At 41.2% G+C, this 25,733-nt stretch overlaps 3 protein-coding genes across 3 annotated transcripts; 1 reads left to right on the plus strand and 2 right to left on the minus strand.

Moving 5' to 3' along the window:
- Positions 1–1,812: 1,812 nt before the first annotated feature.
- Positions 1,813–2,751, plus strand: LOC104858235 (olfactory receptor 2L3). The gene has a single exon (XM_010618323.1). It carries the CDS (start codon positions 1,813–1,815, stop codon positions 2,749–2,751), a length of 939 nt encoding a protein of 312 aa, XP_010616625.1.
- Positions 2,752–16,833: 14,082 nt separating this feature from the next.
- Positions 16,834–17,772, minus strand: LOC104858236 (olfactory receptor 2L13). The gene has a single exon (XM_010618324.1). The coding sequence runs from the start codon at positions 17,770–17,772 to the stop codon at positions 16,834–16,836; it is 939 nt and encodes a 312-aa protein (XP_010616626.1).
- A 5,613-nt stretch (positions 17,773–23,385) lies between these two features.
- LOC104858237 (olfactory receptor 2L5) lies at positions 23,386–24,324 on the minus strand. The gene has a single exon (XM_010618325.1). It carries the CDS (start codon positions 24,322–24,324, stop codon positions 23,386–23,388), a length of 939 nt encoding a protein of 312 aa, XP_010616627.1.
- Positions 24,325–25,733: the final 1,409 nt, after the last annotated feature.

Genomic DNA, 25,733 nt, shown 5'->3' on the forward strand with positions numbered 1-25,733 from the left:
AAAAATCTCAGCCTCTGTGCAGTCTTTGCTCTTCAGTGCCTCTGCTGTGGAAATGCTCACAGAGAAGGGAACCTAGGTGAGCTCCCCACACAGTGGGAGAACTCTCCTCACCTCGCCTACACCGCTGTATCACCTGAGAGTCCACAGAGCGCCCCTCACAGTGTGGTGAATTCATGTGCACTGAGGTCAGTGGAGAAGATCTCCTAGACATGTGATCTGCATTGAGAATCCACATACAGAATACATTTAGTACATTGCAGGGACTGGGGTTGTTATATTATGGCAAACACATTGAGGCCAAATGCACTGTTTTTCATTTCATTCAGCCCCGTACTGTGGGAATGAGAACGTTCACCCCATTCTGCAATTATGTCCACCACACATCTCCAGAGCTTGCCCCTTGCACTGAACTAACATTGTACCCTTCAGTAACACACCCACAGCTCCCCACTCACCAGCCCTCAACAACCGCTTCGTCTCTGGGTCTCAGTGACTTTGTGCCTGGTGGGTACTGCACAGAACCGAGAGTGCACAGTACTTGTCTCTGTGCCTCTCTTGTGTTGATTAAATCATTTCTCCTTCATGGATATTGTGAATTAGGCTCCTATGAAAGTTGCTATGAAAAGAACTCAGAATCACCAGATCGTGTTCAAATTTTGTCCACTTTTTCTGGAATTAGTGTAACACTGTCCATACTGTCCGAACCATTTGTAATCCTCACAAAAATGCACAAAGATTTACAATTTCTCTACACCTTCAGCAAAATGTAAAATATTCTATTTCGCTTATTGCTGAAAGCTTTCCTGCTGAACGTGAAATGTGTTTCACTGTGATTGTGATTTTCATTTCCCAAATATTTACAGGTACTGAATATCTTCAGTGGGCTCCGTTCCCATCCAGATGACTTCCTTGGAGAAATTCAGAGCACTATAAACTTTTCATGTGGAGGAAAAGTTGAAAGGAAAGGACCATGCTCAACACTGAAAATAAAAAGTGTGAATTACGACAACTTTATGAAAGAGGTGCGTGGCCTAGGAACATATAGTAGAACTCTGAAGAAATAAGTCCTATGGTGAACACCACCAACATAAAGTATGACGTGGGATTATTGGGAAAACACCATATATAAGGGTACACAGCTCATTAAAATAGGTGTTTACAGGGAAGAACAATAGAGTTAAGTCTAAACCTGTTTAAAAACAATCATTTGTGTGACATTAGCATGCATTAGAAGGGCACTTTTGCAAAGACTTCGTAGGATAAATTTTGAAAATAAACCAGATCTAGATGTGGTATAACTGAGAATGAGGCAGTGGACCGTTTCACACCTCATGGACTCATAAATGAAAGACTGAGCGGAAGCATCTGAGGTTTCTTACAATTCCTGTAGGTAAAAAAAGGTGATTTCATGAAATAGGAATATTTGTAAGGAAAACTGCCATTTACTTTTTGAAAATAAGTTCTTCATTTCAGAAGTGCACAATTTATGAATCAATCATGACATAATTGCATTACAAATCTTTTTCTCTTTTTTTGGTATCAGGGATTGAAGTCAGGTCCTTGCGATTGGAAGGCAGGCCACCAAACTACTGAGCTAAATCTCTGGCACAAATCATTTTCTAATTATGCTAATGAGTCTGAAGTTACTCCAAAATGTGTATAATTTATTTATTTATTTTACAATTTATGTATAATTAAAAGTACTTATCAATAAGAAAAAAGTGAGCATACTTGGGAATTCTTCAGATGTGATAATGAAGTATACCTATTCACAGATGTGTCTGTGTCTAGAGTAAATCACAATAATGTACCATGGAAAATTACAATGAGACCTTCACCGACTTCATCCTGCTGGGTCTGTTCCCCACATCGAGTCTTGGTCTTTTCCTCTTCACTCTCACCATCCTCATCTTCCTGATGGCCCTGACCGGCAACCTGTGCATGGTGCTGCTCATCCTCCTGGATTCCCAGCTCCACACACCCATGTACCTCCTGCTCAGTCAGCTCTCCCTCATAGACCTAATTTGCATCTGCACCACTGTGCCCAAGATGGCTTCTGGTTTCCTGTTTGGGAACAAGTCCATCTCCTTCATTGGGTGTGGAGTTCAATGTTTCTTTTTTGCGATGTTAGCAGGTTGCGAAGGACCTATTCTGATGTCTATGGCCTATGATCGCTATGTGGCTATTTGCTTCCCTCTGCACTACCCCATCCGCATGAACAGAAGAGTGTGTGTGCTGATGATCCTGGGATCCTGGGTCATGGGTGTTGTCAACTCCTGTGCTCACACAGTCTATGTCCTCCACATCCCTTACTGCAGGTCCAGGGCCATCGATCATTTCTACTGTGATATCCCAGCCATGGTGACTCTGGCCTGTGAGGACACCTGGATCTATGAGTACACTTTGTTTCTCAGCACGGTCACCTTTCTCCTATTCCCTTTCATAGTCATAGTGGGTTCCTACGGGAAAGTGCTCCTTGCTGTCTACCGCATGCGCACACAGGAAGGCAGGAAGAAGGCCTATTCCACCTGCAGCACCCACCTCACAGTGGTGACTTTGTACTATGTACCTTTTGTTTTCACTTATCTCCGCCCAAAGTCCTTCCGGTCTCCAGCAGAGGACAAGGTGGTCTCTGTCTTCTATGCCATCCTCACCCCAATGCTCAACCCTGTGATCTACAGCCTGAGGAACAAGGAGGTGCTGGGGGCCCTGGCAAGAGTGGCTGTGAAGTTCCGTTCTACCACAATGTAAAATGTAGACAAATTTCCGTGTCAATATATTCAGCAGTGGATAGGGACTAGAAAAATTGTTAAGGTTGAGGCCTCAGAAATTACAATTAAGGTTTCAGATTTAAAAATTTTGAGGGATAACATGACAATAATTATATGTCCTTGTATATTTATTTTGTTTTCTTTATCTCTCCTTTCCAATAAAAATAATAATCATGGAGTTTTTGTCATTTTTGCTACAATATTTTTGTATTATGGAGATAAGGAAATGGAAAATTTTCAGCAGTCCTTTTTAAGATTCTGCGTGATAAAAATCTCTGTAGGATAGTTTAGTACTAAAAAAGTAGAGTGAGAAGCACATTGCTGGGAATTTCCCTCAAAATACACACTTTCCTAATGACCTCTCAAAATTTATGTGATCGGATAAAACCTGTTACTGAATTTCCTCATTTGTAGTAGGAATACAGGAAAGGTGCCTGAGTTGCCATCCTCAGCTACACAGTCATCACTACTCCACATCTTTATATCTCCTATTCTTTATCCAATTTCCAGTTGATGGGCAACTGGGCTGCTTCCTAATTATAGCTATTATGAACTGTGCCACTATAAACATGGGTACACATATATCACTGTGGTATGAATCGTTTAAATATTTAGTGAAAATACCCAACAGAGGACTAGCTGGATCTAATTAGACTCCCAATCCTAGCTGTGTAAGGTATCTCTATAGTGATTTCATCAGTGGTTACACCAGTCTGCACTCCCACCAATAATGAAGAAGTGTTCTTTTCTCCCCACAACCCTGTAAGCATGTGTTATTTGTGGATTTCCTCATAGCAGCCATTTTTTTGTAGTGAGGTGGAATCTCAGTGCTATTTTCATGTATATCTCTCAAATGAACAGTGATGTTGAACATTTTTTCTTATGTTTATTTGTTGCATTTATTTCTTTGATAAATATGTTCATTTCAGATGCCCATTTTTGATTTGGGTCTGAATCTTTGGGGGATCTGAGTTTTGAGTTACTTGTATATTCTAGGTAGTAGACCTTTTTCCGAGGAACAGCTGGTAAAAATGTTTCCCACACTGCAGATTATCTCTTAGCTCCACTGGGGATTTCTCTGGCAGAGCAGAAAAATTTTAAAAAGATGAAATTCCACATTTTGATTCTTTATGCTAGTTCCCATGCTACTGAGGATTTGTTCATCAAGTCATTTCCTATGGCAACATTTTAAGAGTTCTACCTAATTTACCTTCCGGCATGTTTACTGTTTCTATTTTAATATGTACATCTTTGATCCACTTAGATATTAGTGGAGTGCATGCTAAAGATATAGGTGTAGTTTTAATCTATGACGATTTGAAATCCAGTTTTTCCAATACCATTTATGAAAGAGGCTGTCTTTCCCCCAGAGAGGGTGGTTGGCTCCTTTGTCAAAGATGAGGTGGCTGAGTATGTAAGCAGTGGATTTGGCATCTTCTAATGTATTCCACTGATCCTCATGTCAGCTTCTTTGCCAGTATCATGCTGTTTTTATCGCAATGGCTTTATAGTATGGTTTCAAGTTTGGGATTGTAATACTCCCTGCCATGTCTCTATAGCCTAGAATTGCTATTGCTATTCTGGGTCCCTTCATGTTCTAGATGAATGTTAGGATTGTTTACTCCAGTTTCTGTGAAATATACTGTTGGGATTTCAGTTGGGAATGCACTGAATCTGTTCAACATTCTGGAAGTATGGCAATTTTCACTATCTAAATTCTTCCTACCCAGGAACAAGAGATGTCTTTTAACTATCTTATAGCCTCTACAATCTCTTTTACTCACAATGTTGTGTTTCTCAAAGTAGAGGTCTTTTGCTTCCTTTGTTAGATTGATTTCTAGATGTTTCATTATTTTGGATATTACTCTGAAAGTGATTTTTTTCTCTAATTTCACTCTCAGTGAGTATTATTTATGTACAAGGAAGCTATTGATTTCTGATTATGTAACTTTTATTCAGCCACTTTCCTGAATCTGTCACTTAAGTCTAGAAGTCTTTTGGCAGAGATTTTGGGTCCACTATGTAGAGTACTATATGATTAGCAAAGTGTGACTGTTTCAATTCTTCCTTGGGTATCTTTATTGGTTTTAATGTTTTCTCTTCTTGAATTGCTGTGGTTAATTTTTCAAAAGGATATTGAACAGGAGTGGTGGCACTGGACATCCTTGTCTTCTTCCTGATTTTAGCATGGAGGTTTTCATTTTTGGACCATTGGGTATGCTGTTGATCATTGTTTTTTCTTAGTCAGACTTTATCAAGTTGAGCTAAAGACCATCTATTCCAGCTTTCTGTAGGTAGTTTTTCATCATGAATGGTAGTGCACTGTACATCTTGAATTCACATTGCCACAGTGTAATGGTAGATAGCACTGAAACTCTACCTCACCAACCCCTCTGACTCCCAACTCCTGGTAACCAGCATGATCTCCGTTCTCAACGTAGTGCAATCTAAATACGGAATACAATCAGGATATAAGACTCTGACCTACAATGCAGTTAATTAGGGTGACATTGGAATAAAAGGGGGTACAACACATGAAAAGATAGAACATTATCTGTTAAGTCTTGCTTATTCAATGAAATACAAATTAACACACAGATGCCCATTCCTAAATCACAGAAATCCATGAATGCCCTACTCATTCTGTAGAAATAGTTTGTGTTTATTTAACAGGTCTTCCACTGTGTTTTTGAAACAAGGTGTCACTGCTTCCCCCAGTTTCCTTTAGTTCCTGGGCTCAAGCAATCCTCCTGCCTCAGTCTCCTGAGAGTCTAAACCATGACCTGTTCCACTGCAGTACACAAAGCTTTGTCACCTGGTTCTTTCTCTTTTTTAGGACACAGAATGGGCTTCCTTTAAAAACAAGTGAGTGTGACTGTTCATGTGAAGAGCTGTAAGCTCTAGTTTGTAATTCCTGTGTTCTAAACAAAGACATTCAGAGATAAGTGAGAGCAATAGCTGCATTTTACATAAGTTTTGATTCCTGAGTTCTTTCAGTTTGAGCCCAGTCTACTGGCTGTCCACGCTCACTGAGTGGTCACAGTGGTAAAGGTGAAGGTTCTAGACCCTGCCCAGCACTCTCAGCAGGACAGCACCCCAGATCTCTAGGACAGGTGGGGCTCAGGGGATGCTACAGTCCTCCTTTGTCCTGGCCTCCTCTCCCTTTGTCATGCAAACAATCCTTCGGCTCCCAGGAAATGCCCTGACCAGGTCAGACCAATGCCCCAGGACCCACACACTAAGCTCCACCTGTGTCCCCTCATCCAGTGGCGGGATCTGGGCCATGGAGCCAGAGATGACACTGAGGAAGCCCCAGTCATGGAGTCCTCCTCAGGCACTGCGTCCACCTCCAAGGTCTCTCCCCTCCTCCTCCTCCTCCTCCTCCTCCTCCTCACAGTTCAGTCCGCCAGGTCCTGGAGGGCCAGACAGGCTGTACTCTAACACCCATGGCCATTTGCTGAGGGCAGCAGAGAGGCGCTTCAGCTTGCAAAGACAGGGCATTCAGTGTGTGGATTTTAACATCAGAAATTATTTCAGCCTTAATATTAACTTTTCACATATTATTAAGTCCTTACACAATAGCATGGTGCAATGTTATTCATTTCTGCATATAATGCATAAATATTTTTTTAGAAATTAGAAGTTTGTTATTAGGATTGTTTCTATTTGTAAGGAAAACAATGATGGAATATTTTGTGAATAACTGCCAACAATCTCCAGAATAACATTATCTTTACTATTGAGTTTAACAATATAAAATTGTTTGTAATTGGATGGACTTTTGTACAGAAATAGTTGCAAGCTTTAGAATAACCTCTATGTGATTCTCTAAGAATATCTACCAACGTGCTCTCATTAAATGCATGTCATATCATGCATGTTCTTACATTACAAAGTGGGAAATGATCATTACGTGCAGGTGTGTCATCACTCACAGGCCCTGAGTTGCATTGTGCACACAGAAGTCTCCATGACAAACCAGAGCGGCACAGGCTGGGAAGGTCTGCATGAACCTGCCTCTTCTTCCTCCAGGGCAGCCTGTGGAGTTCTCAGTGCCTGAAGGGCTCTTTCCTCCCCCTGGCTTCAGGCCAGGACATGTCCTCAGTGACTGGACCTACTGTCAGTCTCAGTGGACCTTCCCTAGGGTCAGGGCAGTGTTCAAACTCAGTCTGCAGCCACAGAAGGAGGGATCCTGGCTGCTGCTCAGTCTCCCAAAGGTCTCTGAGACGCCAGGTGGAAGTAAGATGTCCATGGGTACATCTGTCAGCACAGGACTCAAGGCGTCCACTAGGAAGCACGACTGCTCTGCTGTGACTGTGGCCTCATTGTCAACTTAAGAGGTCAGGAGATCTGGGAGAGGTGGGCAGGTCTGGGGTTGACAGAGCAGACTGGACTGACCCGCTGGTGTCTGGAGGTGTTCCTTCGGCTGGGGGCGACAGGAGGACTGACTTGGAATTTACATCTCTTGCTGATGCTTATTTACTTGGGCTCTGCTCTGATTCCTGAGATTCTACAGCAGCTATTTTACAGTGTGCTGAGCTCCAATTCACTGAGGCGAGGTCAGACCATGTGTCGGTATAGGAAGGGACATTCAGGCAGGACCAGCTCTTTGAACGGAATGTGGCTAGCTGTCCAGAGTCAGAACTTCAAAGCCTTCCCCACCCTTGATGAATCCTCAGGTTGATCTGTAAGCCAGGAGGGTCACTTTATGAGAGATCAGGAGCACAGGACAAGTCAGGTATCCTGAGAGAGAGAGAAGCGACTCCGAGTTTGGCAAAACAGGTCGATGGTGTTGTTTGCGCTTTCTCCTTTTTTTTTTTTTTTTAAATCTCCAATGCCTCCTTCTTTTCTTCTGTCTTACATTTCTTTTTCTTTTTCTGCCTTTGTTCTTTGCTTCCTTCGTTTCTCTCTCTCTCTCTCTTTCTCTCTCTCTCTCTCCATCTCTCTCTCCCTCTCTTTCTTTCTTTTCATTTTGGCAGTAGTGGGGTTCTTATGCAAGACCTTGGACCTGCAAGGTAGGCACAGTGCCACTGAGCCAAATCCTTGACCTCAGTCCATGTTTTCTTGAAACCTCTCTGCAACCGGAAATTAATGAAACCCGTGTTTGACTAAATTCAGAGACTTGCTCCAGCTGTGAAAATTATCAGAACAGATACAGTGAACGAAGTTTACTGTGTAAATCTCTCAGACTCTAAGAATCCTCTGGACCTGCAAGGTAGGCACAGTGCCACTGAGCCAAATCCTTGACCTCAGTCCATGTTTTCTTGAAACCTCTCTGCAACCGGAAATTAATGAAACCCGTGTTTGACTAAATTCAGAGACTTGCTCCAGCTGTGAAAATTATCAGAACAGATACAGTGAACGAAGTTTACTGTGTAAATCTCTCAGACTCTAAGAATCCTCTGTGGACAGGGGGCGAGTAGAGAGGGGGAGCCTGTGCTGCATTGAAAACTGCACAGTGCCGACTTTGGGGGCACTGCTCTTTGGTTCCTAGTTCTTTTTCTTTGAATCTCTGGGTCACAGATGACTCAAGTGTCCGCGCTTCTCTTATTCCTGCTATGAACAGGAAGCTATATTTGAAAAATCCCCATTTTTTATTAGTCCAGGAATCAAAAAAGGATCAGTTTTCAGTATCATATTTTCACTTCTAAATGGAAGCCTAAGGAAACGATGCGGTGAAGTGATGTGAGGACTACAACACAGAATCCGTTGTAATGTGCGGGTGGCACTTGGAGAAATCATTCGTGACATTGAATATGAACCTGGATCTCACAGGAGATATGGGGATATTTCTCTGTCATCGAATTCTCCTAGCAGGGACAGTGTGTCATTGGAAAAAGATATAACTTGTCATGAAAGTTTTAAAAAACATTCTTCTATGAGCATGTATCTATTTGTTGCTGGGTTAATGCAAAACTATAAAACCAGGTGATATAGGAAACACAAGATGCCCACACAAGTAACTTTAACAGTAAAATAATGTTTATGTGTAAAAAAATTGGAAAAATCCTTTAAATAATTTTTTACTTTTAGAAATTTATATTTTAATATTTTTCTTCTTTTCATTTTCTCTTTTGATTTGGGTAATTAAAATATGACAATCCCTTATTTTAGGATCGTCATCCAAATATACTCCAAAAACAATTTGAGCAGGCACTTTTCAAAGGTGTGAATACGTTTGTGATTGTTTCTATTAATACTGGACATCCGCTGTGTGCATTAACATGTACACATTACAATTACAAGTGCACTAAGTGAGGCGTTTATGGAAACTTAGATATGTTTCCATGCGCGTGTGTGGACATTTTCCTAGCTGGCATCCTAGGATAGCTCCCTTAAAATCTCTGAATCTGAGTATCTCACCCACAAAGTGTCATGGTCTATAGCTACCTGAAAAGACTACACTTAGGGTCGAATTCCCCTGAGTCCAACACAAAACTGGACAGGTTCTCAGAGACTGTGTGTGAGGAGAAACACTGATTTCGTGCCTGCGTCTCTCCTCTCCTCTGGGTCCTGCCCCTAGGCCTCTGCTTCTCAAGGTCAGGGCTCTGCGCTGAGTCTTCCTGCCCACCTCTTCCTCCATGGTAAACGTTGGCTCCACTGACGGATGAATTGCACATTTTGACGGGAATATAGGAAAATCAAAGTAAGTTTAAATGCTTAAACATGCTTCCCAGAGTTTACTTACAGTCATTTCACTAAACAATAACAGGGTAAAAATAATAAAAATAGGAGATTTTTTTATCAAAGAAAATGTTCATGTTTACAAGTGAAACAAATAACCTGAGGGCCGGGCCTGCGTCCTGCCTGGCATACTGTCAGGATGCTGTTCACCCACCAGGAAATAGCGTTGTATTCTAATGTTGCCCATGGGGGCTCCAATAGGCAGGGAGACGCAGAAGGGCACTCATGGGATGCACTGCCCGTGCCGGGCCCAATGTGGCATTTGAGCATATTTCACTTCTTAATAAAAAAAACGAGTTACAGAAGAGAAACAGAATAACCTTAGCCTACTCTGCTGCTCTCACATTGATTCTAAAAATCTTCTGAAACCCATGTCTTCTATTAAATTTCTCTTTGCAAATTAGCACAGATCAAATGATGACGGAATATAAGTTGCTCCAGCATGGCTCAAAATACTGCCTTAAAACATGTTTGGAAATCCATTACTGGAATAACTTTAGTAACTGAGTTTTGAGGCGTTTCCATGACAGTACAGATGAGTGAGGTGAAGTCTGGGATTTCACCTTTTCCAAGGCACAGTGGGAGGCTGTGAGTCACTCTCGATCCCCAGGAGTTCTCATCACCCTGATCTAAAAGTCGCTATGTACGGAGCTGGTCTCAGCTTCTCTCCATTCCCTCAGCCGTAGCACCCACCCTTCCGCTGCCTCTGCTTCCTAAAGTGAATTCCTGCGGTATCTGTCCTCCTGGGCCGGGTCTATTTCTCCTACTGCAACGTCATCAGTGCTCCCCCCCATATATATATATATATATGTATGAAGAGAGAGAGAAAGAGAGACCAGTAACATTTTATCAGGTAGTAGATTTATTGATTTTAAGACCTGTATGGCTTTGTTTTCCTCCAAATTTACTGACCAAATCTCACAAACTTTTATTTTGAACACCTTCATTTCAGTCTGTAAAACTGAAAGTGGAATCTCATGTAGAACATTGATGACACTATTAACAGAGCTTAATACAAGGATCATGGTGATTGTGTTTCTGGACTTCTGAGGAATGTGTTCAGCTGCAGAAACTCAGGGATAAGTTCCAGTATGTAACTCTGAAAACACACGGTCTGGAGCTGTTCATTCTCATGAAGCACTTTTTTTCACCAAAACTGTGACTGCCTACATAAATCATTTTCCTTTTCATTTGAACTTAAATTTAAACATTTTTGTATGAGTACATTTTTTTTTCTACGTTGATGAGGATCCAACCAAAATTCTCATATATGCTATGCAAGGTTTCTACAACTGAGCTTTACTCTGGGCCATATTCTGTACATTAACAGCATTTTACTCATTGTATCCACATTTGTGTTAACTTGTAAATTTTGTTTTAAAAAGAGCCCATTTTGGAGACAAGCTTCAAATCTCATTTGTGTTTTCTAGCATTTTATATTAAAGTAAAAGGAAACTCATTTAAAATTTTTGTTTATTGTTAGTAATTCGTTTATGGGATTCTTCATAATAAAATAATGTTTTGCAGATGAAATAATCATTAGTTTTAATTTTCAAAATGTTAAAAGATATTTCAATTATCTGTCTGGTTTTGACCTATAGATGTGCTCTTTATCATGCTGTACCAATGTTTAGAGCCATACATTCTGAAATTATTAAATTATTACAAATCCCTGTTACTTTCTCTTGCAGTGATCGTGAATACACATTTATTTTGCAATAGTTTACTGGTTATGTGTCATCCCTAAACTCCAGTTGTTTCAAGTCTGGCAGTGTGGCTATGTAGACCTCACAGGGGTGAGCTCAGCTTGAAACAGCTGAAAATCTACTTCCAGGGCTGCTCGGTGCTGCTCCAGTGAGGGCTCTGCTCTCTCACTGGGAAAGACTCACCTTCACTTCTGTGTTCCTCCTGCTGCTGCTGTCATGACACAGGAGCAAACCCTGTTTGGTGCAGCCACTCGCGGGAGAAGCCATGTGCTAGACTCTTCCAGGGTAAATGTATGCACACATAAGGAGCACACACCAGTTTCTCTGTAGTTTCTATCCTACTTGAAAAGAGCTGTGAAACCCTGCTTTCAGACCAAAACTATGCTTATCTTGTCACCATCTGGTTCATATCTGCTCTGGGACACAATTACTAAGAATTTCACCATGCTGAGAACAGAGTCTGCAACTGAACACTTGACCCTTTAGAGTGTGGTACCCTGAGAAAATGCACAGTTCAAATGATGTGAGGCCAGTTCTCTAAAGGATGGGATGCCTATGCAGGAAGGGAAGGATATTATACAAACATGGAAAAGTCAGGTGTCAAAATCCAACTTTCGTAGTCATGGTGTTAAAAGATAGGCTATGTAGGTGTGATTATGAGGTTATGAGGGTGATTTTTACCATGAGTGGTGTTACTGGTGTGACTTTACTTGGCCATGAGATTCAGAAGCCTTTGGAACTGCTTTGCAGGAAGAGTTTGGAAAGGTTTCTATGCTCAGGCTTGAGAAGCCCTAGAATACTATGAGCAATGTTTGATAAGTGACCATGGTCAGAGCTCAGAAAATAAGAATGCTGATAGACAATGGGCACAGTAAAGATCAGGCTGAGGAGTTTTCATATATAAACAAGGACTCCAGTGGTTATTAGAATAAAGGCCATGTTGTTACACTTTGATAGAAAATTTGTGTTCATTTTTCCCATGTATTGAGACTCGGATTAAAGATAGTGGACTACATTATCAAATGGAAATTTCAAGGCCACCCATTGTTGATGCTGTGGCCTGAGTACTACTGGCCACTCAGCCCAAAGAACAGTAAGAATCAGGAGCAAAAAGCAGAGAAGAATGACATGAAGCTTGGACATAACAGAAATGCCTATAAAGTTGAGGCAAAGACAGTGTGATTTCTGAAAATGAAGCCAAATATTCAGCATTAAAAAACATTGGAAAGGGCCAGGGATTTAGCTCAGTGGTGCTGATGCCTATCTTGCAAACACAAGGATGTGAGTTCAATCCCTGGTACTAAAAATATAGTGTTAATAACATAAGGAAGATGACTTGAAGGCATCTCAGAAATTGGCCAGACCCTCCCCACTGCAGGCTCAAGGGTGGAAAAAAGTGAACTACTTTGAAAGACTTAATTTTGAAAGGAAAATATTAGTATGTACTGCTCATTAGAATAGCACATTCTCGCAAATGACTGCACCAAGATCAGCTATTCATTCATTTAGAAGCTGCTGAAGCCATAGTCCAAATGGGATCCAGTACAGGTCAAGCTGGAGCAGATCATTGTGCCATCCACAATGCCTTGGATTTTCAGGAGCTCTGAATGCAAGAGGTGTGGAATCACAGTATTGCACCCAGAGTTCAGAAGAAGGCTCTGGAGCTCGTGTGTCACCACAGCTCATCCTGCATGCTGAATGTGCAGCTGCAGAATTGAGAGATTGCTCTACTGGTTGTTGGTCTTGGTTGGCTTGATTTTTTGTATCTCTCTATTTTTCCCTTTGAGAAAAGAAATGTTTACTCAGTGACGTTATAGCTAGGAATTATTTAATTTTTTCACATTTTACAGAGATGTTAACAGATAAGGGTTGCCTTGAGTCTCAAAAGAGACTTGGGCTTGGGCTTTGGAAAAATGACAGCGTTTTTGAGATTATGAGAAATAGATGATTTGCATTTCTGGTTGTATACCTGGTAGGTAGAGTTAGAAACTCATGGTTGTCTTTGTTTGGACACCAAATATAGCTTAGGATGTGTCCCAAGTTGTGCGTAAGATGTTACCCAGGGCAACCCATTTGGGACCTCTCCTGTCTCTCAGGAGCTGTTCTTATTTCCCATTTCTGCTTGCCATTGCTATTTCCCAATGAAGTTTCCTACTTTTAAAACTCTCTTTTTTCTTAGAATTCATTGTTTCACTTTGGGAATGTGAGTTTGGTGCATTTAACATCTAGCAGATGGGAAGTTATATTTATTTCCCCTCTTTAACTTTGGGAGTCCCTCCGAGATCTTTGGAAGGAGGTGAAGAACAATGTCTGTATGACTCTTAGAAAGGCCATTCCCATGAGCCACTGCCTCCTTCTCAGCACCAGAATTCTGTAAAGAGCGCACCTCACAAAGTCCTACTGAAGGGCAGGGAAGCTGGGGAACTTATCCACCAACTCTGCTCTCTGTGGGCTCAGAGGAGCTCCTGGGTGTCAGCTTCCTGTGCCTAGCACAACGCTTCCTATAAGAAATGATGCATTTTGATTTATGGTTTGGGAGGTTCTGCTCCATGCACATTGCTTTGTGCCTGAGAGGAGGTGGCACGTCGTGCTGAGAATGCATAATAAAACCAAGCTGTTCACCTTAGGGCCAGGAAGCAAAAACATAGGAGTCTGGGTTAGACAGCCCTCTCTGGAACTCTAATCACAAAAGGACCCGGAGTTCCCACAGGCTCCCGGTGCTCCAGCTTGGAACCCAGCCTTGCACACACAGGGACCTTTGGGGGACACTCAAGATCTGAACTACAGTGATGAGATGAGCCTGCCCTATCCGGAGAACATCCTCAGGCAGCACAAGAACAGAGCTTTTGGATGTGGGCAACCTGTCTGTTGGAACCGACAGGATGGATGGATGTGGTACGGCACAGGCAGCTGGGACTGCGCCTCCTCTCCTTGGCTTCCTCAGCACTGAGACCACAGTTGGAAGTTTATGAACAACACTCAGCACATGTTGAGTGAACACAGGGATGGTGGAGGAACACATGTACAGAAACAGTTTTTTTCAATTCTTATTGTTTTATTTGTACACGTTTTTAGTGCATACTTATTGCTGTCCTTGTGGGGCTTTGCTACGTCTCAATTTGTGCACATCACATCTCAATTCTGTTTTCATCCACTTGCCCCCCTCCCCCCATCTCATGCGCCCCCTCCTTATTTGCAAAGGATTGATCTCCCAATTTCCTACTAGCTTTCATTTTTGTTCTTTACTTATGTTTTGGGTTTCACATGTGAGAGAAATTGTATGATATTTAAGTTTGCCTGTCTGATTTATTTCATTTAACATTATGGTCTCAAGATGCATCCATGTTCCTAAAAATGACTGAAGTTTATCTTTCTTTATGGCAGACTAGTACTCCATTTTGTAAAAATATCGCATTTCTTTATCCATTCACCTGTTGGAAAACAGACATTTGGTAATTTTCAAGCTTTAGCTATTGTTAATTGTGCTTCCATAAACATAGATATGCATATATCACTGTAATATAATGTCTTTAACTCTCTTGAGAGGAAACTTAGAAGGGGAATATCTGGCTCAAATGAAATTTCTAGTTTTAATTTTCTGAGGAATTTCTGATTCATTAGCAATTGTACCACTTTACATTCTCAACAAACTAAACAATTATGAATTACAGTTTAATGGTGTGACAAATGCTGCTCAATAGCAAAAAACCCATGTAGGCCCATTTATGTATTTATGCCCTTTTAAAACCAACTCAAATCTCTATGAAAATTATTTGTTTTTAGTTTGAGGTTCTGGACTAGAATGGATTGAGAAGACTTTCTGCAAGGCTATCAAACCAACAGGCAAAAATGGGAGTCTCCCTGGGGAGCACCATGCAAATTATAAACTGTGATGTAGATAAAAGCTAATACCATTCTCCCCTTGTGTCTGGGTATGGGGTTCTCCAAACCCCACTGCTAGTCCATCTCACTGTTATGTAGCTGTGGTAGTCACAGGAGTGGGGGTTTCTTTGTACTGAGCCATCACTCACCTGTTTAATTGCACATGGTTGAAATACCTGCTTCTTCATCGTTATCTGTGTGACTGAAGTCAGGAGGCTTGATCTTTGTGGGCCTCTCTTTCCACAACCGTACAATGCCCATGACAATGCTCTACAGCACTATGCTAAGAGCTGACCTCTCATTTCTAGCTGTCTTGGTTCAAATTTAGGATCTACTAGTTACTGGTTTGATTTATAATGGGTTCCTTGATATCTTCAGGCTTTCTTTGTAGACTGGGGATGATATTAGGACCTAATCTGTGGGGTTGTGGTGATGCATTTACTAAGTGATGTATAAGTTTAATTTATTATTTTATCTTTCAGTATCACCACAGGCAACAAATGAGATAATATATGTAAAGTTAATGTAGAGTAAAATGCCTGGCATGAACTCAATATTATGCTATAATCATCTTTCAAAACCATAAAAAAGGATACTATCCAGATGTGTGAATGTCAATGGGCTAAAAAACACCTCACAGATTAGTGAAGCTCACTCTTGGGGGTGTCCAGGTGCATCGGCGAGGTGATCTTGGGAAGGACATATGGTCTGTCCCCTATTTTCCTGTGCCTCCATTACAGTGTTTGCTTTGATTCCTCCAGGCAATCTCTCCACACCACCTGCAGTCATATGCTGGTTGATTCCATGTCATTACTCATGTCAGGATACTCTCAGGGATCCCTCTCTTAAATGCCCAGCATCCACTGTCTCCCTTCTCTTATCCTCTGGTTTGACCCATGGCCTCCACGATGTGAGCAGTTTTGTTGTAATTATTCACTTTGCAACACAGGAGACCCTGGCTCCATGTGGACTTCCATACTTGAAATGTGTACAGTACAGATTGTAATGTACTTCAACAAGAAACATACACAAGAATGATGGAATAGAATAAAAACAAAATATGAGCGAATATTAATTTCATACCAATTATATAGAAATCACTAGGTATCATTTTGTGAAGAAAGTGTGAGAAAACTGTGCCAAGCCCTGTTCCCTTTCTGAACTCTCTGTGCCCACTACAAATCAGACCCCTTGTCTGCACACACAGATGAGAACCATAAGAGTTTCAGAAATGCTTAGCAAGTAGACACTAATGAAACTCACCCGTTTTGGAAAATTGCCCTGATCATCACCCCACTTGCTCTCTTTCCTTCCCTACACATAGATGTTTTGTACTTTTGCTGTGGCCCCACAAATAAGTAACTTGAGACTCATAGTAAAAAAAAGAATACTATGTGCTCAAACATATGATGTGAGATATTTTATTATAATTATAGATAATATAACATTAAAATAATTCTTTTAATATTAATATGGTTACAATACTATTTTGAATAAAAATTACTACAGTTCTTTTTTTTTCTTTCTTTTTTTGTACCAGGGATTGAGCTTAGGTCCTTGCACTTTGAAGCAGTGGCCGGAACCACTGAGCTAAATCCCCAGCCCAAAATTACTAAATTTCTATAGAGCAACTAACATCATTTAAACTAACACTGTGTCTTAATGTGTCACTAAAGATTTTAAGTCACACAGATGCATCCTACCACGTTTCCATCGGAACTCACTCTTCCACAGTGTTCAGCCAAGCCAAATAAAAGAGAAGTGAAGGAAGCAGATCAGGGCCTGCAGGATCATTTCTTCTTGGAAAAGAACATCCCAAACACTCTTTCCATAGCCCTCAGCACCTCCTTGTTCCTCAGGCTGTAGATAATGGGATTTAGCATAGGGGTGAGGATGGTGTAGAAGACGGCCAAGATCTTGTCTTCTGCTGGGGAGCGGAGACTCCTAGGTCGCAGATAAGTGTACACAAAAGGAGCATAGTAAAAAGTCACCACAGTCAAATGTGTGCAGCATGTGGTGAAGGCCTTTTTCCTTCCCTCTTTGGAGTGCATGTGGAGGATGGCAAAAAGGACCCGTGCATAGGAAGCAGTAATGCAAAGGAAAGGGAGGAGGAGGAACATGCTGGTGCTCACAAAAACCATGTACTCATAGACCCAGGTGTCCACACAGGCCAGGGGCAGCATGGCTGGGACATCGCAGAAGAAGTGATTGATGGCCCTGGACCTGCAGTAGGGAAGATGAAGGGGGTAGGCTGTGTGTGCCAGGGAGTTGATGGAGCCCAGGATCCAAGACCCTGCGACCATCTTTGCACACATTCTTTTGCTCATGCGGATGGGGTAATGGAGAGGGTGGCAGATGGCCACGAATCTGTCATAAGCCATGGAGGCCAGGAGTAGCCCTTCGGAGCATGCCATCGTCAGGAAGAAGAAACTTTGCACCCCACACCCCAGCAAGGAGATGCTCTTCCGGCCAGAAAGGAAGTTGACCACCATGTTGGGGACAGTGCTGGAGATGTACATCAGGTCCATGAGTGACAGCTGGCTGAGGAGGAGGTACATGGGTGTGTGCAGCCGGACGTCCACACGTATGAGGTGAATCATGGTCAAATTACCCACAGAAGCGAGGCAGAATATGAAGATGACAAGCAACAAGAGAAGTAGGCCAGTCTGGTTAGGAGGAAACAGCCCTAACAAAATAAAATCATGTGAAGTTTGGTTCCATTTATCCATGAAAATATTCTTTTTTAAATTCCTTGAAAGAAAAATAAAAATACAATCACTAAGCATGACTGTGAAATGACACAGAAGAGTAGAATTTAAAAGGATTTCATTTTACTAATGTTTGAGTAGAATGAATCGTTTTTCCTCCAACACTATGCCATTTTTTAATTGGAACTTAATACCTGAATGGAAGGTCAGTTTCCAATTGTTTCTGGTAACCATATCTATATAGTCTGGAACCACAGGCAGTAATCATCAATCAGAGACATTCCTTCCTTCCTGGATGACTCTTGCAACCCACTACTCAGGAGCACTACTAGGTCCCAGAGATGGAGGAATGAGAATCCCTCCTCCCTTTGATTCCTCTTAGCATATCAACAATAGCAGCTCATGGGCGTGACTCGGGATTTGTGTGTACAGAAATACTGAGATGTTGGTTATCTTGCTCTCCTTTAATATTTCAGAAATTCCTTGTGCTTCGCACTCCCATGAAGAGCTTGATAAATAAATCTTGTTCCTCTCTTAGATTTTTCTACCTATTAAATTCTCTAAAGACTTTCTTCTGACCTTCGTGAAATGTGTCCACAACCAAATTCTGCCCTTGAACTGTCAATGTATTGTGTGTCCTATAAGATCAGCCCTACTTTTAGCATATTATTACAGTATCTTGTCATTTCTAATAATGTTTCCATTTTACAAGCCCTAAGATCTCAAATTTATTTGCACTGTTTTTCGTGCACATTTTCTTTTTTCATGTAAACAATTTATACCTAAGGAAGGTGATACATTTCATACTATGTATTTTCTCCATGTTTTACAGCTCCAAACTATGACTACAATAATGCTGGAAATATAACATGGATATGGGATTCAATAAAACACAGACCTATATTTCCCTATCCATTTGTATTGGAATCTTAGGGATCCGTAACATGCGTGTGTTGCTCTTCCCGTGGTTTCATTTATCATTGTCCTTCCACAGCACTGATGCTGCACATTTTGGCATAAAGAGCTTCTTTTCCCAAGTATTAAGGGTACTATTCATTAATGGGAAGAAAACTTTTCTAAATTACAGCTAGGGCTGGAACCAGATTGGAGCCTGTGTGGTGGCTTTAGATTCTAGAATTTCTAGTAATTGCTGGGTGAGTGCATCCAGGTCCATTCATGTGCTTGTTACACCGTCCCTTCGACTGACCAGGTCTCTGAGTGTGGGCACGGGAGCACACTGTGCCTGTTCTGCTGCCCGCAGGTCTGCACATGTGGAAGAAGCAGGACCCTGGCACTAAGCACAGCTGCTCAACTAGAAAGGGAAGGGTGAGCAGCTGCATGCTCCTGATGTGTGGCTCTCCTACGCAGATCTAATTAATTAGAGTGCAACAAAATAGTCATTAATAATGTAGAGTTCTCTTCCTGGATAATTTTTCTCCTCTCCGTGACCTGGGTTTTCTTGGGAGCTTCTGTCCACAATTCGATTCCTGGTAGCCTCCCTTCTCTCTCCCTTCACAATGCTGGTGATCCTTTCACTCACTCCCCGCACACACTCACCCTGGCAGCCTGTGTTTGAATTCTCTGATCCTGCCTCGGGCTGAGGTTTCATGCTGCCCACACCTGTGCTCTGCTGTCCAGTGGAAATGCGGATGCTACTCACATACTGCCCAGGACATGGACTTAGGGAGGAATCAGGCATTAATGATTTTTCAAATGTAACAAAAGGGCAAGAATAGCTTATTCTAATTACATACTTGTAGTAGTGTAAATCAGATGTTACTTCATGTATCTTTGCTAATCGTGCACCCATGTAAGAAAGAAAGTTCCACAGGAAAATGGGGATGCATCTTTATTGCTCTTTTATACAAAAAGCACCACCACTGAAAAGGCCATGATCAGAGAGCTGACAGGCACATGGTGCCATTGGATGTCAACGCTAGCTGAGGTCATAGGCATCCTCTGCTTCCTACAATATTTTACAAATAAAAATTGTGATCTGACCAACAAAGATAAAAATGAGAGCACCGTTATCACAACATATTTATTCCTTCAAATTGTATTCAGTGTTTGTTTCATTGTAGCTCTACTAGATACTAACATACTGTACAGCTAAAATGCACAAAAGCATATGATGTGCTGTTAAAATTTAGTGGGCAGCTCAAAAGATACAACAAAATGTTCAAATGCACAGCCTAATGTTGTGTGGTCATTATCACAGAAAGGAGATTGGGTAGAGGCAGAGAGATGTGTATGAAGTCTCGCTAATGGCCATTGTGTGCAGTGCTTCTGAATCTGAGTCTGTTCACTAAGCATTCTACTCGGGGAGAACAGCAGGAGAGAAGCTGTGGAGAAGCCTTTTCTGAGAACAAGGACAGCACTGATGAGATGAGATGCGGAGAGTGTGTGTATACAGCACAAGGCGGAAGTGCTTTGGTGTGGAAGGAAGGAAGGTCTTGGAACTGGACCATGGTTTGAAGAGCAGCCAGGGGTGTGCCACAGGATGCTCCTTTGGGAGATCTAGGGGAGGGTGCATGGGGTGCAGTATTCAGCAGACAAAAAGAGCAGCTGCAGACCACTCTGGATTAAAAGAAAAACATGGTCTTGCATCCGGGGACCGTGACCCGAGGTCTGGCACATCAGCACAGCTGCCTGCTGGTGAAGTAAGAGCTGTGTCCCATGCATCAGTCCATTCTCCCTCAATGGTTAGCTCACAACAAATCTACTGGTAAAATAACCCAAACATTAACCTTATGAAAACTTAGTCGGATAGTTTAATCCAACAATCTGTGACGGTATTGGTTCAGAAATCAAACTTCGGTGTAATTGCCCCTAAAATTTAGGATTTAGGGGTTTCTATATTTCTATATTTCCTTCTTTGATATCAACCTAAATTCAAAAAATAAAATACTCCAGCAGTCCTTGCCAGAGACTCATTTCAAATAATAAATACGAACATGTAGTGTTTTGAGTTAATGAACTCTATGGGACACTCTTCTCACAGGAAGACAATGTTTGCGTTTATATTTCCTGCAGAATAGGTTAGAATTTAGACTATCAAAAAGATGGGCCAAGAGCATAACTACAGCTATTTCATTCCCAATATTTAAAATGATCATTCTGTCAGGCAATGAAAGATAGTAAGTCCCTGACTGCAAGATGTTAAATAGCTGGGATATTGGAGTGAGAATGAAGAGTCTGATTCCACTGATACCCAGCAGCTTCCTTCTCTAGGCATGGGACCTTATTTAATGCAGCAAGAATTCATAAAGCATAACTCTCTTGGTTATATTATAATTAGGAAAATACTCCTATCCTCAGAAATCAGTTTAAGATGAATATCTTCTGTGGTTGTTATAAAAGTCACAAAAGTCATAAACATCATAGAACTCTTTGTGGTAAAACATACAGTTTAAAAATAATATTTGTTTGAGAGAATTAATACACCTAAGTGTAGAAACTGTGGGTGCTGAATTTAATTTGCATGAGTTACTATTATTCCATATGCACCTTTAAAAGTATTAGAAATAATGATCCCATGATCAATACACAATAGTTTGAGCTTCATCTATCTCAATCCCAACAATGCCAAAGGACAGCACAGAGCAGATCCTCAGTAAGGTCAATTGCCTTTGTCCAGTCAGGCCCCAGGGAGAGCCACTATTTTAACTAAAGAAACAAGTCTCCAGAACAGCACACAGTAGCACTCTAAAAGTTGCAGGCTACTTTCCGGCACAGTTTGTATTTTCAGTTTGTTTTGAGACTCCTAATTCTCTGTGCTGCACAAAAGGCTTCCTTTCGGTAGGAAAACCATATCTCCAAAGTACCCCCTTAGTTAAAGCTGACTCAGAGCCACTCAGGTCAGCAATGGTATTTGGACTCACCTTGTCTGAAATTCTTTAGTTTGTATTTTGAAAGAGGAAATATGATGACCATTTCCTGATAAGAGTCTGTGGAAGTTCTTTAAAATTTTCAGGCACAAAACTGTGCCCATGTAGGCTGTGCAATAAGATTGTGTCACTTGTCATCCCAGCCTGCACCAAAATTCAATTCCTCTGCTGATAAGAGAAGCCCTTCTTCACCTGTCCACTCACAAGAAAGAAGTTCTCACATACAAGCTGTGGTACGCATTCCTCACCGCTCCTGGAATAGCTCTTTGTGTGGAAACCAAAAAACAATTTCGCCTTCTCTTGTGACATATTGCATGTATAGTTAATTAAAGCTATGTTCCCTATTATCTCATCTGAGGGAAAACTGAATGAGACATTTCACGCTTTATTCCCTCAAGTTCTACTGATGGAAAACAGAAGGACAAGTTGCTATGTTTTATGTGTTCAGCCTCATATCATCAAGCCTTAGATGCTCCTCTCTTTTTTCTAATTGGTCCCCAATGCCCATGTCCAAAAGGACAAAATCTTAGTTATTTCACTTAACTTTGCTAATTTGGAGATGACTCCATTCTAGATTTAGGATAAATCAATAAAATAAGTTTATTCTAATACATTCTTTTGCATTTAAGTGTCAACCAGAATTCAACTAAATAGGCATGCCTTTAATTATAAGAATATGATTTTATAAATAATAAATTTCTCTGAGTATTTAGGAAATGAAGAATGATTTTACATCATGCCTAGGAATATGCCCTGAGAGTAAACTATTATTAATTAAGTTGTATAGAAACTGTGCAGTATGCATGTAAGTTATTATTAAATGAGTAAAATATTTTCAGTTACACCTGCCCGTTAGAAATTCTTATCATAATTTTGTGCTAATTTAGAAAATCAAGCATAACAGAAACTATAGAACTGACACACAAATGCATTGAGTGATTACAACATCCAATGAATGCTTAAATTTTTATAAATGATTACAGTTAGACACATTTGCACTAATGACCCTAAAAACATTTCACCTTACTTGAATCACACTGACATTCCATTATTCTTACCTCTCTCTGAAGCACTTCTGCAAATCCTCTTTTATAAATATCTTTAGGAAATGACAATTATAGTGCATGCCACTGCCAATTGCCTTTAATGAGTACAGAGCTCATTAAATGAATGTGACAGTGTGTCCTCATCTGCCTGGTTTCTCAGATCTAGAACCTTGGAAACCCTGGCTCTTTCCCAGAGTAAAAATGACCATGTCAGATAAATATTTTGAATGTATTCCAGTCACCAGTTTAGCCACAAAGCAGAACTAAAGGTCCTCATGAAAGGAGACTTACAAAACTGCTTCAGGAAATAGCAAGGACAACGGGATAAGTGTGTTCAAATGTTGGGGAGTATTGCAAGAGGGAATCATGACAATGTATCTTCTGAAATACTAGTTTCAAAATTTTGAATATTCAACTAAGTTTTTGATCTCACTATAACTGAAAGATTTCCAGAGGTTTCACTATTTTCTGTTCTCAGTTTTCATGTCAGCAAATTACTTCACATTAGTAAAAAAGACACGGCCATCACTAGATGGGGAAGAAGTAATAAAGAAAGATAAATATTAGGGTTCAGAATATATGAGTATTTTGCCACATCTGATGAATGTTCGATATTACAGACTAAATTCAGTTTAAGTGCTGGACATTAAATATTTTACAAGTAGTGACGCACTGAAGCATTTTCAGAGGCAGGAATGGGACTACGTATTCACAGAGTAGATTTTCTGAGGCACTCTTCCGAGGGCCCCCAGCACTTCCTTGTTCCTCAGGCTGTAGATCACAGGGTTGAGCATTGGGGTGAGGAAGATGTAGAAGACAGCCAGAACCTTGTCCTCCTCAGGAGATTGAAAGGACTTTGGGCGGAGATAAGTATAAGCAAAAGGTGCATAGTAGAAAGTCACCACAGTGAGGTGGGCGCTGCAGGTGGAATAGGCCTTTTTCCTGCCTTCCTGTGAGTGTATGCCATAAACAGCAAGAAGGACCCTAACATATGAACACAGAATACCCAGAAAAGGAAACACAAGAAAGAGAATGGTGCTAATGAACACAGTGTACTCATAGACCCTGGTGTCCCTACAGGCCAGAGTCAGCATGGATGGAACATGGCAGAAGAAGTGATTGATTGTCCTGGACCTGCAGTAAGGCATGTGGAGGACGTAGACTGTGTGAGCACAGGAGTTCACAGCACCCATGGCCCAGGATCCCAGGATCATCAGCACACACACTCTTCTGTTCATGCGGATGGGGTAGTGCAGAGGGAAGCAAATAGCCACATAACGGTCATAGGACATAGACATCAGGATAAGTCCTTCTGAACCTGCTAAAGTTGCAAAGAAGAAGCACTGAATCCCACACCCAATGAAGGAGATGGACTTATTTCCAAATAGGAAACCAGAAGCCATCTTGGGCACAGTGGTGCAGATGTAAATGAGGTCCATGAGGGAGAGCTGACTGAGCAGGAAGTACATGGGTGTGTGGAGCTGGGCGTCCAGGAGGATGAGCAGCACCATGCAGAGGTTGCCAGTCAGGGCCATCAGGAAGATGGGGACTGTGAGAATGAAGAGGAAAAGGCCCAGGCTGGATGGGGGGAAGAGGCCCAGGAGGATGAAGTCGGTAGAGGTCTGATTGTAATTTTCCATGGTGTACTGATATGGCTTGTTTAAAGACAGACACAGCAGTGAATAGTTAGAGATCATCATTAGGCAATTTTTAAAAATTCCTTAAAGTACCATCTACATCTTTCATGCAATTGTGAAATTTAAAATCCATAGAATTATTTTCCCCTGAAAAATTAGTTATTTATGAAACATCTATTATGGAAAATGTTTTAAGATACATGAATCCTGTAGAACAATAATATTTCTATTAAAACTTCCAGAAAATGTAAATAGTTTATTTTTCCATGTGAACTTCTAAATTATCAAATTCTGATGTTACATTATTCATATTACTTGAGTAGCAGCCTCCAAGCTGTGCAGATACATGAGGACTACAGAGCCACTCAGGCAACCCTGGAGCATCACTCCAGTGCATCCCCTGGCTTCCTGGTTGTGCTGGCACCTGGATCCACGCTGCAGTGGCAGAGGAGGTCACAAAGGCTGAGGTCCAAAAAATAGGGAATAAGAAAAGAACAGAAAGAGGGCCTCTCTTAGGCTCCTTGATGAACACTGAAGCCCACTGGAAAAGTGAAGAGAATTTATGCAGTAAAGGCACACCAGACCACCATTGTTGGTAAGTTGGAAGGATCACCACCTCCCATCAGAACCTGAACTATCCTCAGGGGAAGCGCAGCTGGATCCTGTAGCAGAACCTTGCAGAGTTCAACCCTGCAGAAGGTCAGGGAGCTCAACCACTGTCTTGCAGCCAGAAATCAGCCTGAACCTCAGGGGTCTGCTGCTGGCTTGCTGAGACTAATTGACTTAGATATGCACACTGCTGCCCACATCGTCTATTGTGAAAGCAAAGATATACCCTGAAGAAGGCCTTTCATATTAAAAAAAAATTTCCTCTTGTTTCTAATGTTTACTTTTTATTCTTTAAATTGTATTTTTCCACTCTCCAAATTCTTCCTTATTTCATTCTCCTTTTTTTCTTTCTCTTTCTCACTCAATCTCTCACTCTCCCACATTGTTCTTCATCTCCCTATTTGTTCCTGTTCCTTCCCTAATTTGGATTTCTCCTTTCTTTTTCTGTTTTTCTCTCTTTTTGCTTCTCTTGATTGTCATCAATTTCAAAGGAGAATGAGTACAATTTATAGCTTCCCTATTGCCATTACATTGTTCTATTCTTGCCTTTTTCTTGCACTCTGTCTTTTCCTCTTGTCTTCAACAGTTTTCTAGAGTTTTCGTGATCTTCCTGTGTCCTCTGGACTCACTTCTAACCATCTCCCATCTTTCTGCCTATACATTCCTTTCTTCCCAACTTCTTTTAAGTTCCCATCCTGAAAGGTATAAATTGGCTGTATTGAAGAGTTTGTTCACTATACACATATTTTGGGCTGGTCCTCGATTTTTATTTATTTCAAATGGTTAAAGGTGATAGATTAATA

This window comes from Fukomys damarensis, unplaced genomic scaffold (genome assembly GCF_012274545.1).
Source record: "Fukomys damarensis isolate Sample0158 unplaced genomic scaffold, DMR_v1.0_HiC HiC_scaffold_3, whole genome shotgun sequence".
In the NCBI taxonomy this organism is placed as follows: Eukaryota; Metazoa; Chordata; class Mammalia; order Rodentia; family Bathyergidae; genus Fukomys; species Fukomys damarensis.

Bases quoted from the DNA above. Each gene is read 5' to 3' on its own strand.
- LOC104858237 (XM_010618325.1), bottom strand. From the start codon at position 24,324: ATGGAAAATTACAATCAGACCTCTACCGACTTCATCCTCCTGGGCCTC.
- LOC104858235 (XM_010618323.1), top strand. From the start codon at position 1,813: ATGGAAAATTACAATGAGACCTTCACCGACTTCATCCTGCTGGGTCTG.
- LOC104858236 (XM_010618324.1), bottom strand. From the start codon at position 17,772: ATGGATAAATGGAACCAAACTTCACATGATTTTATTTTGTTAGGGCTG.